The sequence below is a fragment of the Pongo abelii genome, chromosome 21, assembly GCF_028885655.2.
Source record: "Pongo abelii isolate AG06213 chromosome 21, NHGRI_mPonAbe1-v2.0_pri, whole genome shotgun sequence".
NCBI lineage: Eukaryota > Metazoa > Chordata > Mammalia > Primates > Hominidae > Pongo > Pongo abelii.
Window position 1 is genome coordinate 3,949,291 of NC_072006.2, and position 17,387 is coordinate 3,966,677.

Sequence of the window (17,387 nt, forward strand, 5' to 3'; positions counted from 1 at the left end):
TACTTGAAAAAATACTGCATATATAAATGTCCCCATTTTCTTTTAGCATTCTTTTTCTCTAAAAGTGCTTATGTTCTACCCAAGATTGTGAACAAGGTCTGACTACTTGGCAGTGGTTTGGCGTCATGGATTTTCCATTTGTCTTTCACACAGCTGACCAAGAGGAGGAAGCTCACCCCGAATTCAAATTTGGAAATGAACTTTCTGCTGATGACTTGGGTCACAAGGAAGCTGTTGCAAATAGCGTCAAGAAGGTCAGAGTCCCCTTTCTTTCATCACTCTCAAGAGGTAGCAGCTGTTATTTATGAAATTTTGGAAATGTAAGAACCACAAGAGAATAAAGTAACCTATAATTCCTCTTCTAAATTGCTTAGGATACGAGTCTGTGCTGGGTGACCAGAACTTGACACATACACAATATTAAATTTAAAAGGACATTTAAATTACTCATTAGTCAGGGCCAGTATTAACCACTACCCATTTGGCCAGTGTCCTCTAAATATTACCATTTATTGTGTTATTGCAGCTGGGGAGGGAGACAATGACAGCATCCCAGGGGTAAGGTTTAATCTTGAATTCATCAGGAAAATGACCCCTGAACATCCCAAGTCTAGCCCTCGTTCTAGAACTAGTCCTGCTAATTATATACCTTCCCCCTACAGTACAGTAAGCATAAAAATGTTTCCAGATATTCAGCCAAGGAAAATAGTTATTCATGTACTTACCATTTATCAGGCATAGTCTAGGCCACAACGACCTAAAAGGGTAAAACACACCTTCTGCCCTTAGGCAGCTCATGGTCCCCTGTAGTTTAGGGAAAGGGATCGGAAACAGCAAATAAGCAAGTAGTCAAATAACTATATAATTACAACTTGTGATAAGTGCAATTATGAACATAAACACAAGTGCTGAAGACTAATGAAGTAGAAAGAATAAGGAAACCAGAACACAAAGGGTCAAGAGGAATTGGCCATGCACAAAGATAGTGGAATCACTTTCCATGTGGAGGGACCACAATAACAACAGCAAGGGCTGTGAGTAGAGTGGCTTAAGTGAGGGTGGAGTGAGACAAGATGAGATGAGGCAGGTAGGTGGGAACTGGGTGATGTAGGATTTTGGAGACCATTATGATAAATTCAAATATTCAGTGAAATGTGGCACTATTGAAAAAGTTTAGAGAAGGGGGCAGTGTAGCCTGATTCAAGTTTTAAAAGATTGCTGTGGTTGCCATATGTAGACTAGCTTAGGAGGAAACAGGAGTGGAAGCAGTAAAAGCAGTGAGGACAGGCTGCTGCTCTAGGCCAGACGAGTCCCCGATGGTCAAACCAGACAATGCATCAGAGAGGACTGAGTGGCTTCAAGACATGTTGAGAAATGGGACAGCCTACTGATGGATGGAATGTGGGAATGAGAGAGAAAGAAGAAGTGAGATGACCCTCTAGTGTCCTTGTTTGAGGAACTGGGTAGGTGGTGGTACCATTTACTGGCATGGGGATGACCGAAAGAGAAAGAATTCAGGAGTTTCAAATGGGATGACTATTTGAGATGCCTGTGAAGTATTCAAGGGGAGGTGTTCATATAGCATTGCCATCTGACTCTCTCTCTGGGTTCATTTCCTAACTGTCTAACTTTGGGTAAGTTACTTAACCTCTGTGTACCTTAGTTTCCTCATCTGCAAAGTGAAGACGATAACACCTTTTTCATGGGGTCACTGTGAAGAGTGGATGGTTTGTGACATGTCAAGAGCTTAGCGTGGTGCCTGGCACATGGTAACTCCTGTAAAGGTATTAGTTGCTGGTATATTATCATCCTTTTCATCTTTATCATTGTCATTATCCTCATGATCACTGGCATCATTATCACGTGTATATAGAAGACAGGTTGAGCTAGAGATACAAGTTGGGAGTTCAAAAGATCATATTTGAAACAATGGAAATACTGAGATGATTCACAGGGAAAGGTGGAAAAGAAGGCCCAAGTGGAGCCCTAGTTAAAAGTGGAGCCAGAAAAGAAGAGCAAGGTATGGCTAGAGAAGTAGGAGGGAAATTAGGCAGTGACACCAAGAAAACCAAGAAAGAGAACAGTGTTAACAGAAGGACTGAGTGGTTGACTGTAGAATATGTTAAAAATCTTAGACAAATTAAATTTAACAGAGTTTCGTTGAGCAAAAAAAAACAGTTCCCAAATTGGGCAGGCCCCAAACCAGAAGAGGTTCAGAGAGACTCCAGTGCAGCCACGTGGTGGAAGATTTATTGACAGAAAAAGGAAAGTGACCTACAGAAAACAGAAGTGAGGTACAGAAGCAGCTGGATTGGTTACAGCCTTATTTGCCTTATTTGAACAGAGGTTGAATAGTTGGCCACCTTTGATTGGCTGAAACTCAGTGATTGGCACATGAGTAGGTTCCAGTCTGTTTACACATCCATTCAGTCTGCAGTTTACTATGTGAACGTTTATGAAGAAACCTTTAGAATAGGTAAAGAGACAGCTTTAGGCTAAACTTAATTTAACAAATGCTACTGACTGATTAAGTAAGAAGACTCAAGAGTGTCCTCTGGGTTGTTAGCATGGAGGTCATTGGCAACCTTAAAGAGACATTTCAGTGGAGTGCCAGGCAGGGTGGTGACACTGGATCACACAGATATGAATGACTAGAGACTATGCTTTTGAGAAGTTTTGCTGTGAAGGGGAGCAAGAAATGGACTGGTGGCCAAGGGCACCTGAGGAGTCAAGGTAGTGTTTTATTTTTCGGATGAATGAATCTGGAGTGTGTTTGCAAACTTGGAAGTGGTGCAATAGAGAGGAAGAGATTAGTTTTGCAGGAAAGAGAGGGGATAACTGCCTGGAATTCCTTGAGGAGGTGGAAGAGGGTGGGATCACTGTGGTACGAAGGTGTGGCCCTTCACAGGAGCAGGAACACCTGATTAGTGAAGACAGTGGATGAAGATGCAGGTAGGCAGATACATTTGGTGATAGGAAGAGGGGAGACTATTTGTCTGATGAGCAAAGCCAAAGGAATATTGCCTTTACACCCTATCTTTTCTGATATAGGGAATTGTGACTACTTTGAGAATATTGAACGTCTATTAAGACTCAAGAGTATTGTTTTAATACAAAAATTAGCCAGGCGCCATGGCACGTGCCTGTAATCCCAGCTACTCAGGAAGCTGAGGCAGGAGAATTGCTTGAACCCGGAAGGCAGAGGTTGCAGTGAGCCAAGATTGTGCCACTGCACTCCAGCCTGGGCAATAGAGCAAGACTCTGTCTCAAAAAAAAAAAAAAAATAGTTGCTAAAACCTTCATAAATATTGTCTTAGTGTCTTAGTCAGTTGGAGCTGCTATCACAAAAATACCATTGACTTAAACAACTTTTCTATTTGTCACCATTTTAGAGTCTAAGAAGTCTAAGATCAAGGTTCCATGCTATCAATTCCTAGTGGGGGGGCCTTCTTCGTGGTTATGTCCTCACGTGGTGGACAGAGAATAAGGAGGCAAGCTCTCTCTTGGCTTGGCCCTCATGACCACATTACCTCCCAAAGGCCCCATCTTCAAATGCCATCACATGAGAATTAAGGTTTCAGTATATGAATTGGGGACAGTATGGGGGGCTGCACCAGTGTACAGTCCATAGCAAATACCCAGACATGAATGCTGAGTTACTCAGGAGTGACCATTCATGCTGCTTTTCCCAAGCCCCATGACTAAAGCACCAATTAAATAATCATAATAAAACATCTAAGTAGGTAAAGACTGTCCACAAAGGAGGGAAAGAGCATTAAGATTAGCCCTTCTGGTGCATAAAACAGTGAGGCCATCCATGGCTTTTTGTCATCAGTAATGTCCCACCTTAGCAAATAAATAGAATAACAAGTTTACCTACACTTATTTAAATATCTATGTATGTATGGCTAATAAATTTGGAATTTTGCCCTTTAGAGAAGTAAACAAATTATTTCCTTTCTCTAATTAGGCTTCAGATGACCTTGAACATGAAAACAACAAAAAGGTAACAAAATAATTCCCTTGCACATTTTAAATCAGATGCATCTAATTTAAAAAATCTTTAAAGGAAGGAATCAATTGTGGTGATAAAATGATTAAATCCTGATAAAAATCACAAAACTAGGGCAGGTGAGTAAGATGATTTTCTAAAAGTAGGTATTTAATACAGTAAGGCATTTTCTTCATTGGAATGAGAGATTTCATTCCTGCAGTGGAACTACATGATCATCAGCATATTGAATTTGAAAATAAAAATGAGCGAATAGGTCATCAAATCCATATTATAGCATAATAGAAAGGATGATCTTAGTTCCCACTACATTGACATTCTGGAAGATCACTGATTAATTTTACACTGCATAACTTCTAGGAGTATTACTTGATGTTATTAGCTATTGGCCTTATTGTAGGAAAGGTAAAGTTACATTTTTCACTTTCTTTCATCCTCTTCAAAGTTCTTCATGTGATCACAGTAGTTTTATTTAGTAAGTATTTATGGTTTATCCTACAACAATGAGACTGACAGCCACAGGCAGAAGTTTGCCTTATAACTTCATTCTCATACTTCAGAGGTTCGGAAAATACTGCCTTGCTACCTGTGGGGTCCTATCCTATTTGGAGTTGAGATCCTATCTTCTCACCCTCTAAATATTAAATTTGAAAGAATTATGAATAAATATGGTCACAGGCCTTTCCCAAAATATTTGTGAGTACATTATTCTCTTGTTCTAGAATTTCATAATTCATAATTTTAGTCAACAGTGTACAGATTGACATTTGGTCATTGTCATTTATTAGCTAAGTTATTTTAATTCTCAAGGCATCAATCTTCTCATGTGGTCAGTGAGTAAGACTCTAATCCCCACTACACATCACAGACAGTAATGAGACCGTGCGTGCAAGAACTCATCCTGGTGCCCAGCACATAGCACTGGGGGTATTTATTATTATTAAACACACATGGAAGGAACGGACATGGCCGTTGTTTGGTAGGGGAGCAGGAGGACACATTAAGAAAATGATAAAAACAAAAACAAAACCAAGTTACATTACTTGATTATTATTTCAGGCTTTTATTGGTGAAATCAGTTTGATAATTTAGAATGCTCAGATTGTTAAGTCATCAGTTAAGACAAACAAATTGACCATTTTTTTTTTTTTGAGACGGAGTCTCGCTCTGTTGCCCAGGCTGGAGTGCAGTGGATCTCCACTCATTGCAAGCTCTGCCTCCCGGGTTCACGCCCTTTGCCATTCTCCTGCCTCAGCCTCCCGGTAGCTGGGACTACAGGTGCCCGCCACCACGCCCAGCTAATTTTTTTGTATTTTTAATAGAGACGGGGTTTCACGGTGTTCGCCAGGATGGTCTCGATCTCCTGACCTCGTGATCCACCCTCCTGGGCCTCCCAAAGTGCTGGGATTACAGGCGTGAGCCACCGTGCCCAGCATCTGACCATTTTTTAACTCATGGATTACATCACCCAATTAAGGAATTTATCCAACTAGATTCACTTTATGCAGGAAATTTAGCTTTGCAAAGTTCTCAGCAAAAATATTGATCACTTTTGAAGGTATTATTTTTGTTGTTGGTTTTGTTGTTGTTTTTTCTATCAATAAATAAACTAATTTGTTTTCTTTTTTCTGTGTGCAAAGTAATGCAATTTCAATATGTCGTAAGCAGCAAGTTATTAGGTTACTTTTAAGATTAAGTGCTTTTTTAAATACTATAAACCACGTATGTATGTGGCTTACATTCTAGAGTGCTACGGTGAAACAGTCCCCAAAGAGGCAGCATCATTAGCACCTGGAAACTAGTTACAGCAATGACTGGCCTCACTGCAGACTCACTTCAACAGAAACTCTGAGTGTGGGGCCCAGGAATCTGTTTTATTTTAAAAAGCCTTCCAGGTGATTCTGATGCACACTAATGTTCAAGAGTAACTATTTTTGATGTTGTGCCTCAATTTGTAAAAATATGAGTAATACCTGCTATATCTATTTCATAGCATTGCTGTGAGGTCCAATATAGTAATTTCTCTTTTTTCTTTTTTGAGATGGAGTCTTGCTCTGTTGCCTGGTCTGGAGTGCAGTGGCGCAATCTCAGCTCACCACAACCTCTGCCTCCTGGGTTCAAGCGATTCTCTTGCCTCAGCCTCCCAAGTAGCTGCAATTACAGGCTCACGCCACCACACCCGGCTAATTTTTGGCATTTTTAGTAGAGATGGGGTTTTGCCGTGTTCGCCAGGCTTGTCTTGAACTCCTGGCCTCCCAAAGTGCTGGTATTAAAGGCGTGAGCCACCGTTCCCGGCCAGTAATTTTTTGAATATTTTAAAGTCCCTTAAAAATCTAAAAATGTCCTACAAATGTAAGATAAGCTTAATATTTTATGATTACCTCCTTTTGCATTATTTAGAGCTACAAAACACTAACTTCTTAAAGTATCCTTTAGTATAATTGAGGAAGAAAAAGTCTTTACCTTTCAATTTGTGTGTGTGCAATTATCTTTATTAAGGAAATCTGCAGCACGTATCCGTGGGTCCTACTGAAGTCATCGACTTATATGTTTTCTTCCTTGTGCTTGTAGGGCCTGGTCACTGTAGAAGATGAGCAGGCGTGGATGGCATCTTATAAATATGTAGGTGCTACCACTAATATCCATCCATATTTGTCCACAATGATCAACTACGCCCAGCCTGTAAAGTTTCAAGGTTTCCATGTGGCAGAAGGTAACACCAAAGGTTAAATGCAGTCGCCTTTTTTGCTTTTATGGTGCAGATGAGCTTTTATCTAACTTGTTGCCATTTTTCTTTGTGGGCATGGGGGCTGTTCCACCCCACCTTATTTTTGTTTCACAGACCATAGAAGCCACCTTGGTGTGTGGTGACATTACATTGTCATTCATGACCTCAACCACAAGGTGGCGATGAGAGACTATGGATTTGTTAGTGCTGGGCATGTAGCCTCTTCTGTTCCCACGTGCATTCAGAAGACTCCTTTTAATCAAAAGCTGGTTTTCAAAAAACATAAGAAGTATTTAAAAACTTCATTTATGGGCTAGAGAAGCCATCATAATCATCATTATCATCAAAAATTCATATGTCGGTGGCGGCTGTGGCAATTGGGGTACATGTAATTTCTGTAATGACTCCCGATTTAATTCAGCACTTTTTTTTTTTTTTTTTTTTTAAGACAGATGTCTCCATCCACAGGATGTCAATGAAAGTAGGAGCTACTGACATGATAATGTAGCATTAGCCTCCAAGGCCTCGTGATTCAGGGTGTAATTGTATTTATTTATTGCTGTTTTTCGGTGAGGGTTTGATGGCAGGGTTCCTGAATCCATCTTTGCTTTTCTTTTACAGAACGCAATATTCATTATAACATGTCTTCTTTTAATGAATCAGTCGGTCTTGGCTACTTGAAGACACATGCAATTGAATTTGTCAAGTATCCTTATATATCAAGTGGAATGAGTGGTTGACTCACGTTGGTTTGGCAGGAGCCTCTGAAATTAAATGGCTAATACATCATTCTGGTGGTGGAGTTAATAAAATGATATGTGGGAAAGACCATAGCAGCTGTGACAATCTGCCCAAATGAAAATTGTTTTTATAATCCACACAGTGAACTGTGATCTTAAGCATCATTTGTAAATGTGAAATCTGCTCTGTGCTGTCTACTTGTTTGTCGTTGTTGGCCTAGACCTTTGTTGTTTTAGCTCTTTGTTGTTTATTTTTCTCTGCTGTAGGACTCTTTTTTTCTGTTTTCCTTAATAAGTTACAGTTATAACAAACGGCAAATGAGTCGCATTTACCCCAAGGGAGGCCGAGTCGATTCCAGTAATTACATGCCTCAGATTTTCTGGAACGCTGGCTGCCAGATGGTTTCACTGAACTATCAAACCCCAGGTAGGAGCTGATGTCCGGTGACCCCAAATTCCATGAGAACGCTTTGACAGGATGGTGCCAGCACTTCCCATCAGTTGGCTGTGGGCATTTTTTAAAGGAAGCAGACATATGGCAAAGCAATGTGTTATTGGATTTATATAATGGTGAGAAATAAAAAAAAAAAAACCCAAAATAGAGCAAACAATGGTAGAAGATAATGTGTTGTGATTGGAATTTAATTCCTTTCATAAATGCCATGACTATTCCTGCTAACCATTATCCCATATTCCAAAATATTTCTCGTTTTTCTTCCTTTTGGATCAAAGTTGTTATCTTTGTTTCCAGGGGCAGAATTAAGTGAAAAGAATTTGAGTATCTTTGTATAGTAACGGCGACTCATTTCTCCTTTGGCAAATACCCTGACCACTGTGAACATTCAGCAAATATGACTGACACAGGGGCACTTCACTAAACAAATACAGAATATTTTGGAGTAAGCTCCACTAAAATGGTATATAAGGAGTTACATATTTGAAGAGGTACTAATCTATAACTTGGTCCTCCAAAGTGTACTCAAAGTCAGGTTTCCAATATATAATGACTTTTTATTTTCTGGAAGGAAAAGTAAATTTCTATAATTGATAAACAAATTTTTAAAATTTTTGAGATTTGCTTAAGAGCCTAGGATCACAATATTAAGATTAGAGGTAGCAAAATAGAAATAGAATAGATAGAAATATGCCACAAAACCTATTCACTGTATATGGTCAATTCTATGGTTCTTACAATTGGTAAAATAACAAAACCAGAAAACCCTATTTTCCTTCAATTATTTGCTGTATAAGAGAACTGCCCATGCTTCCCAATTTGAGGATTTTTTAAAATCTATTTTGTATTTTAAGAATCCCTGTCACCTTGTTCCCTGCTATCTGGATTGATTGGAAGATCCTTTGACTTTCATTCCTTTGGCACGAGTGTGAGCTGACTATACTTCTCACACCTTGAAGGAGCCTCCCCAGTGACCGGAAGCTCCTCCTACTGGAGTCGCCATTCTGCATGGGGTCCCCACAGTGCTTGCTAGGTTACACTGTGACGTGATAGGTACCAATACAATCCTGAGTGTTTCTAGCGGGGGCCCAGTAACAAGGTCCTGATGACTTCACTTACTTAAAAAGGGCCAACTTGTGTTCTCAGTTGTCAATGAGTCCATAATATGGATTAAATGGCTAGCCCAGCTTATGTTTTATTCTATATTAGGTTTAAACACTATAATATTAGGTTTAAACACTGGAGTGCAGTGTTGAAGAGGAAAAAATATTCATCAGTTTACCCATTTCTTTTGCTGATGGTAAGAAAGAAAAAAATTTATTCACTTGCAAGAGAAAAGTCACAAGCCAGGCACTGCCAGGGTGGACCCCACTAGAATAATTCCCCCTGCGCCCCATCCTGGAAGCATATCACCAAGTTTTATGCAATACTTACCTAGTTCATTTTCCAGTCTTTTAAATCAAGTTTCATATTCACCCTCCGGGGTATCTCCAGGGTTCCTCTGCCCAGGGATCCTGAGACCCATCCTCTCCCACTGTAGCAGGTTGGATATCTCTACTCTCAATACTCATTGAACAATGGTACGACTCCTATATTGAATCCAGTTTTAAAAGTGACCTTTAGCATGATCTTTATGAAAACACATTTTATGTTTAATTTAAATGAAACATGAGGTCAATTCAACATGGAAGAGAGTATGCCTTAAATAGACCAAGCAGAACCTTGTATTAAAGAGGGACCCATGGGCCTAGGAGCAATCTGATACCTATTGTTTAAAATTACCCTGTCAGGGTCTTTTTTGTCTAGGAAGACAAGATGCTAAATTATTTTTGTCTCTTGACAGATTTAGCGATGCAATTGAATCAGGGAAAATTTGAGTATAATGGATCGTGCGGGTGAGTAATATGATTTAAACTGTTATCACCTAGATTGAGAACTCCATACTACAGCTATAATGAAGCCATGTCATTTTCAATTAGGGGCTACAGAATTTAAGCTGGGTTTGAGGGATGGAATAGAAACAAATGAAATACCTAGAGAATATTTGCACGTATACATTCTTCATCTACCCCATTTTACTAAGCAGGTTTTGGGTTTTTTTAATCACAAGTGAAGCAGTTCATACATATCCTAGAGTTTAATCCTCTCACTTTAAAATCAATAGTGGAGGTTTTTTTGTCTGGGAAAGGTAATAATCCCTGCACACTTGGACATTAACTGGAGATGTAGGCCTTAAATATGTGCATTTTACGTAGGACAAATCAAGTAATGAAGTTAATTTCATATGTAATGAAGCTGTGGGTGTCGAGCTGAATTTTATTCAGTTGGGAATAAACCTTTGTCCTCTACTGATTCTTTTTTGTGTCTTGTAAGTAGCAGTTATCAAAGAATAATGCTGTGAATATTGTCCTGGTTTCCTTAAATAGCACTCTTGAAAACTGTGAACTAAGAAGTGAAATAGGAAATGTTAATTCCACGGAAACACTGAAAGATTAAATGAAAATATAAAATTAGAATTCTCTTGAGATAAAAAAAAAAAAAAAAAAAAAAAACTATGTGGTCATCCCCTCACCCCACCTCAGCCTCATGCATCTGTCCCCAAGCAAGTAAGTATTAATAACTCCAGACCACTGCCCAAAGGCCTCTAGAGGAATCCAATGGAAATCTATCCCGTCATAATGATGCTATTAGGAATTTCTTCATGGTGGCTCGCCTGATTGGATGTCTTAATTTTTGTCACTGAACACTGCCAGTCAAGATAACATTTTTCAGCAGTTGTGAGTTAGGAATGACTTTTCAGCATGCACACTGCCTCCCTCTGCTGGCCTGGTGAATGGTTCTGTGCCAATGTGGCTGCACACACAGTGACCATGCTATTCCCCGAATCACCCACCACTTACATACCTGGAGCATGCCCTACATTTTCCTCTGCTGTGTGCTTTGGAAGAAAATAAATTGTGTAGTTGGGAAGAGAAAGATCTGAATTCATATTTCAGAATTTTGTGAAAGCAATTTTGTTATTTAATGCCAAGTGTTCCAACCCAGGAGATTTTGCGCATAAATTGCTTCGTAGACTTCCTCCTCTCCCAAGTAGTGGGCCGAGGCATAAAGTCCCAGGGGTTCAGCCCTGGACTGTGAGTAAAAGCCCTAGGCTGGGAGTCTAAAGATCAGGATTTGAGCTCAGCTCCCAGCTGCTCCTAGTTCTTACTGTATTGCCTAGAGCAGGTGTGTTAGACTCAGAGCTTCTCTTCTCTGCTTGATAAAATGAAGATGGTGACACCTGTTGCACAGGGTTTGTTTGTACTCAAAGGAAAAAAAAAATGTCTTTTTTCTAGAACCAAACAGGGAACTGAAAAAGACTTTGTCCTTTGACAAAAACCGAGTCCTTTCTGATGAGACCCACCTTTGGGCTTCCCTCTCAGTCGCTGTAGAATCCAGTCTGAGCAAGAATCATGCTAGTTCAGTTTAGTGAAAATCCCCAGCCCTTGGTATCTGACCACCCTGGATATCCTATCACCTTGGCCTGCCTTCAGCAATAATCCTATCAAGTCAGTTTGGCCAGAAATCCTTATCCTTGATGTTTCCTCATAGTAATTTTCCATCTGCTGGTGCTCACCCTACTCCATGGTTCTAAATCTCCATGTATGCTTGTTGGGGTAAGAGTTGAGCCCGTATACCTATCACCACGGCTCCCTACCCCTTTGAATAAAGTCCACTTTACCATGTTCAACAAGTGTTTGGGTACATTTTTTTTCTTTAACAGTTTACGACAGCTCAGTCAGATTGAATGAATGTGTACGAAAGTACTTCAGGAACTGCACATTTCTGTGTAAAAGTGAGATTTAAGAAAAGCTTAAGGCCTTGTGATCAATCACACACAGAGACATTGCAAAATTCAATGAGTGCTCTGTTCAGTCGTCCTTTAAGGACCCCAGGGAGGCAGCCTCGGCACTCCTGGCTCTTACAGGACCCGTCGGGCATGGCTGTGCTCATTTCTGGAAACTTTCAGTGGCCCAGTGATGCTTAAAGCACTTTCCTCGCCCACCTCAGCGATCACACCTAAGATGCCATCAGCTGTCCAACATGCCATGAGGAATCCTGGCAGCCTGGCCTGATGCAGGGAGTATTGTTTCTGTATAAAAAAAAGTCCTGACAGCCGGGTACAGTGGCTCACGCCTCTAATCCCAGCACTTTGGGAGGCCGTGGCAGGCGGATCACAAGGTCAGGAGATGGAGACCATCCTGGCTAACATGGCAAAACCCCGTCTCTACTAAAAATGCAAAAAATTAGCCGGGCGTCGTGATGGGCGCCTGTAGTCACAGCTACTTGGGAGGCTGAGGCAGGAGGATGGCTTGAACTTGGGAGGCAGAGCTTACAGTGAGCCGAGATCGTGCCACTGCACTCCAGCCTGGGCGACAGAGCGAGACTCCATCTCAAAAAAAAGAAAGTCCTGACAATCCTATGTTCAGTTTGTTTTTCCTAGAGTTTCTGCTCAGCCATCATTAGCATATGCAGTGTCTCACTCTCTCCACCGTTATTTATTTATTTTTTCTTAAGACAGGGTTTCGCTCTGTCACCCAGGCTGAAGTACAGTGGTGCAAACGTGGCTCATTGCAACTTTGACATCCTGGGCTCCATCCATCCTCCTTCCTCCACCCCTCAAGTAGCTAGGGGTGCCCACCACCACACATGGCTAGTTTTTGTATTTTTTGTGCAGATGGGGTTTTACCATGTTGCCCAGGCTGGTCTCGAACTCTTGAGCTCAGGCAATCTGCCTGCCTTGGCCTCCCAAAGTGCTGGGATTACAGACATGAGCCACTATGCCCGACCTCATTGGTCATTTTTAAATGCATTCATTTATTTTAAAATACCTTCACAGAAAAGGACACTGTTGCTACTTTAGCCTGAATTCTGTGCTGATGTGTTGGACGCTGTGTGACTGAAAGCATACACCTCACCAGAAAGGCTGAAAAATAGCCTGTGCAGTGGGGCAGCCCAGCTTGATAAAGTATTAGCGATGTTGTTGACTCTTTTATCTCCTAATTCCCCTTCCCATACACCCAGCTGGTGGCAAAGGCTGTCACTGGCAGGGAAAAGAGAAGAAATTGCCCTCACCTGCATGTCTCTGTGTTCCATGGCGATGGTAGATGTGGGGCCCAGTGCTGCACAGGAGCTCCTGTCCCTGGTGCTCGGGCAAGCTGGGGCACTGCATGGTTCTCACTGCATCACCCTTCTGGTTCTCCTACCCACCTGCAAAGACTTTTAAAAACTGCCCCTTTGGGCTGAGTCTGAGGACTGCATTTCTTAAAGAGGCATTCTGTATCCTTTAGGCCTGTGGAGGCAAAGAATCCCTGTTTTATATAGAACATCAGTGTGCAAAGTACACAAACACCCCAGGATCTAGCAACTGTAGCAAAACGTCAGAAACCCTCCTGGGAACCCCCTCTGTGCTCCCTGGCTGATCTTGCGGGAGGGCACACCACTAGGCCCAGTAAGTGTGAGTGTTACCAGGAAAGTGAGCAGTGCTTTTAACAGTCTCGTTTTTGAAGATGGAAAAATGGAAGACATTTCCCTAATTGCAAATGAAACAAAATAGTGTAAATTAATATCTAAAATCTTTTTAGACTTTCATAGGAAAGTGGGTGATTGACATCAAAATGGTATGACATTTTATGATTCAGAGGCCATTTTTATACAGCATTTCTCCCTTGCCCACAGGCCATACGTTCTAAGAACCCCAGTGGATGCCTGAAACCACCAAACCCAACATGTATTATATATATTGTGGTTCTATACATTGCATACCTGTGATAAAGTTTAATTTATAAATTAGGCACAGTAAGAGATTAACATCAATAACTAATAATGGAACAGTTATAACAATATAGAGTAATAAAAGTTATGTGAATGTGGTCTCAAAATATCTTAATTTTTTTCTCTTTTTTATGTTTATTGGCTATTTAGATATTCTGTTTTGTGAAGAACTTCTACTGATTTTCCTATTGGGTTTTCTATCTTTTAAAATAGATTTTTTATTTCAAATTTTTATTTTCCAACTTTTATATTAGGTTCTATTTTAATATTTTTGGAACAGAGTTGACCAGGGGTAGCTGACGCTTCAGAAAGCAAAATTGCAAATAAAGGGGGATACTGTAGAGCATAGCAACTTGCGGTTATCATCAGCAGCCATTTTGCTTTCTTGCAGCTAAATAAAATAATGGCATGTTGGACAACTGATGGCATCTTAGGTATGATGAAATAGGATGCATTTCCTTATGACCCCATTTTCTCATTCTTGGGGTTCCTATCCACCCACCTTGTTAGCAACCCTTCTTCTCTCCCTCTCTTGCCTTCCAAGGCTCTACACAGTCCACAGAGAATCCTTGGATCCCTGCCTTGCCATTGGCTTTGGCCTTGTGCCTGTGCCTACTGCACAGACCTAGATGTCTGGAGTGAGTTCATTTTCTGTACCAGAAAGCACCAAACAGACCATCTATGTCATTTGCAGGGCCCAATGCAGAATGAAAATGAAGGGCTCCTGAGAATTTAGGATGGTGGATGCAGAGCATTAAACCAAGCATGGGGCCCTTCTGAGTTCAGGGCCCTGTACAACTGCACAATTAGCACATCCACATAGCCAGCTCTGGTGCCAGACTCTGGCTTCAGCTTCCCTATCAATGCCCCAGGTCCCTGCACCCTCACAGCCACCAGGGATATGAGAGGCAACCTCTGCTGCTCTCTCAGACCTCCTTGGACCCAGAACAGATGCTCCTTTGACCATCAAAGAAAGCTTGCTAAGTGTCCTATCCCGGGCCAGGGCTTATCTCATGGTCCTGACAAGCTTCTGCATACTCTGTTTTACTCTCTTCACATATACAAAATGAACCCATTTCACCGGAGCGTGCCTGCTTTGGAGAATTGGATATGGGTTTCTTGCCCCTTTCCCCTGCCATTTCTCATTTTGGATCAATTCACTCTTTCACAGATGAGTGTTCTATGCAGATTTGAAAGGGGGGATGTGGAAGAATGCTTTTGACCCTGAGATGTCATTGTGATCCCGTTTCTTATTTTGGTGGGTGGGAAGGGCTCTTGATCTTTAACAAAGGACTGTGGAAAGTGAGGAATCTCTGGACACTCACTTCCCAAGGAGATTCAGAACTGGAAAGGTGACTCTGGTCCTGTATTCATCCACGTCCTGACCTTCCTCAGGAGGCAGAATCCCTCATTTGCCACAGCTGGGGTCCAAATGCTGCCTGTGTCATGAAAGCCAGAACCACCATTGTTACCACCTCCCCTCACAGTCTGTGTCGGTTTTCCTTCCAGAGAAAGCTGGTGGGCTTCCCTCGGAGATGCAGGCATAGTATTGTAGTTACTCACCTACTTTCCATTCTGATTCTTTACCTTTTGCTGTATCATCATATTTTCTAGTTGCCAACTCTAGCCACAAAAAAAGCTACAAATCTAAAACTCCATGAATACAGAAGATAATCTCTTCTATATAGAGAGCTTTTATATTAATATTGTGGGTTGCATTCTCTTGGAGACAAGAGTGTTCAAAATCACTTTTAACATTTCAACAATTGTGTAAATTTCTATATTCTTGATAAAAAATCAGTGTTGTCTCTTAAAGATTCCTTTTTGGATTGTCAAATGTAAGGGAATATTTTTAACACTTTGTTTTTTGTTCAGACTTAGAAGATTACAATGAATGGTGATTTTTTCAAAACTAAGAAAAGTGGCATTAAACTTTAAATAAAAAATATGACTCCAGATCCCTTTTGGGTTGTATTTTAAAAGATAATAAAGTTGACATCATCTAGACTTGAAATTAATAAAAGTTATGCTTCTAAGAAAAATTAGAGATTTGAGTTCACATAATTTTGATTCTTTTACATTTAAAAGCAAACCTTTACTTTCGGAAAAAAGTACTTTTATTTTCCTTGATGTACTGCTCATAGTATGGATTCTTTAAATCTATGGTTACTTATTTCTAATAAATTTTTTATTTTTTTTAAGTTTTTTGACACAAGTTTCAGGGAAATTGTGGAATCTGTGATTATATGACCACAACCCAGTGGACATGAGGGGCAGACATTGTGTAGTGAGGGTAATTGCAGAACATTGTCATCGCCTCAAAATCTGTATCTTTTAGCTTTTATCTCCCAATGGGAATTTTAATCTACCCTCTGTCTCTATATTTGCCTATTCTGAACATTTGATATAAATGAATTTATACAACATATGGCCTTTTGTGCCTGGCTTCTTTCACTTAACATAATGTTTTCAAGGCTCATCCAGGTTGTAACGTATATCAATACTTTATTATTTTTATTGCTGAATAATTTTCCATTGTATGGATATACCACATTTTGTGCCATACATTCATTCATCGATGGACATTTGGATAATTTCCATCTCTGGATTATTACAAATAATGCTGCTATGAATGTTCATATACAAGTTTTTCTATGAATATGTCTTTCCATTTATCTTGGTTACATGCATAAGAATGGAATTGCTGGGTCATATGGTAACTCTATGTTTAACTCTTTGAGGAACTGCCAGACTGTGTTTCTAAGTGAATGCATTATTTTACACTCCTACTAGCAACATATGAGAGTTTCAATTTCTCCACATCCTTGTCAACACTTATTGTTATCTGACTTATTATAGTCATCCTAGTGTATATGTAGTGATATCTCATTGATATTCATTTCTCTGATGACTAATGATGTTAGGCATCTTTTTATGTGCTCTAATACACATAGATATAGGCCTCTAATCAGATATATGAATTGCAATTTTTTCCTTTTTGTGACTAGTCTTTTTACTTTCTTCATAGTGTCTTTTGAAGCATAAAAGTTTTCAACAGAAAATCCAATGTATTGTTGCACGTGCTTTTGGTATTATGTTTAGAATCCATTGCCAAATTCAGGTCATAAAGATTTGTCCTTATGGCTTCTTTTAGGAATTTTGTAGTTTGGCTCTTGCATTTAGTTATTTTATCCTCTTTGAGCTAATTTTTGTATATGGTATAAGGTAAGGATCCAGTTTTATTTATTTATCTATTTATTTGCATGGAACTATCCTGTTATCCTGTCACTATTTATTTAAAAGACTATTCTTTCACCCATTGATTGGTCTTGGCATCCTTGTCAAAAATCAATTGGCCATAGATACATGGATTTATTTATAGACTTTGATTCTGTCTCATTGATTTATGTGTTTTTCTTTATGTCAGTACCAGACTGTCTTGATTAAATCTTGTAGCTTTGTAATAAGTTTTGAAATCAAGAAGTGTGAGACACCCAATTTTGTTCTCTCTTTTAACATTGTTTTGGCTATTCTTGATCCCTTGAGTTTCTATATGAATTTTAGGATTAGCTTGTCAGTTTCTACCAAAAAGTCAGCTGGGATTTTGATAGAGATTACACTGAATTCACGCATCAAGTT

At 40.0% G+C, this 17,387-nt stretch overlaps 1 protein-coding gene across 16 annotated transcripts in view; it reads left to right on the plus strand.

The window, feature by feature from the left end:
- The window catches only part of PLCB4 (phospholipase C beta 4), a 411,667-nt gene that overhangs the window by 330,000 nt on the left and 64,280 nt on the right, over window positions 1–17,387 (plus strand). For 15 of the 16 annotated variants that reach the window (XM_063720670.1, XM_054541571.2, XM_063720672.1 and 12 more), the window contains 6 exons: window positions 154–254; window positions 3,971–4,006; window positions 6,584–6,725; window positions 7,362–7,446; window positions 7,783–7,907; window positions 9,778–9,829. In XM_063720670.1, the coding sequence (XP_063576740.1) occupies window positions 154–254; window positions 3,971–4,006; window positions 6,584–6,725; window positions 7,362–7,446; window positions 7,783–7,907; window positions 9,778–9,829 (541 nt within the window). The remainder of the gene's footprint in view (window positions 1–153; window positions 255–3,970; window positions 4,007–6,583; window positions 6,726–7,361; window positions 7,447–7,782; window positions 7,908–9,777; window positions 9,830–17,387) is intronic. The other variant, XM_063720669.1, reaches the window with a different exon arrangement.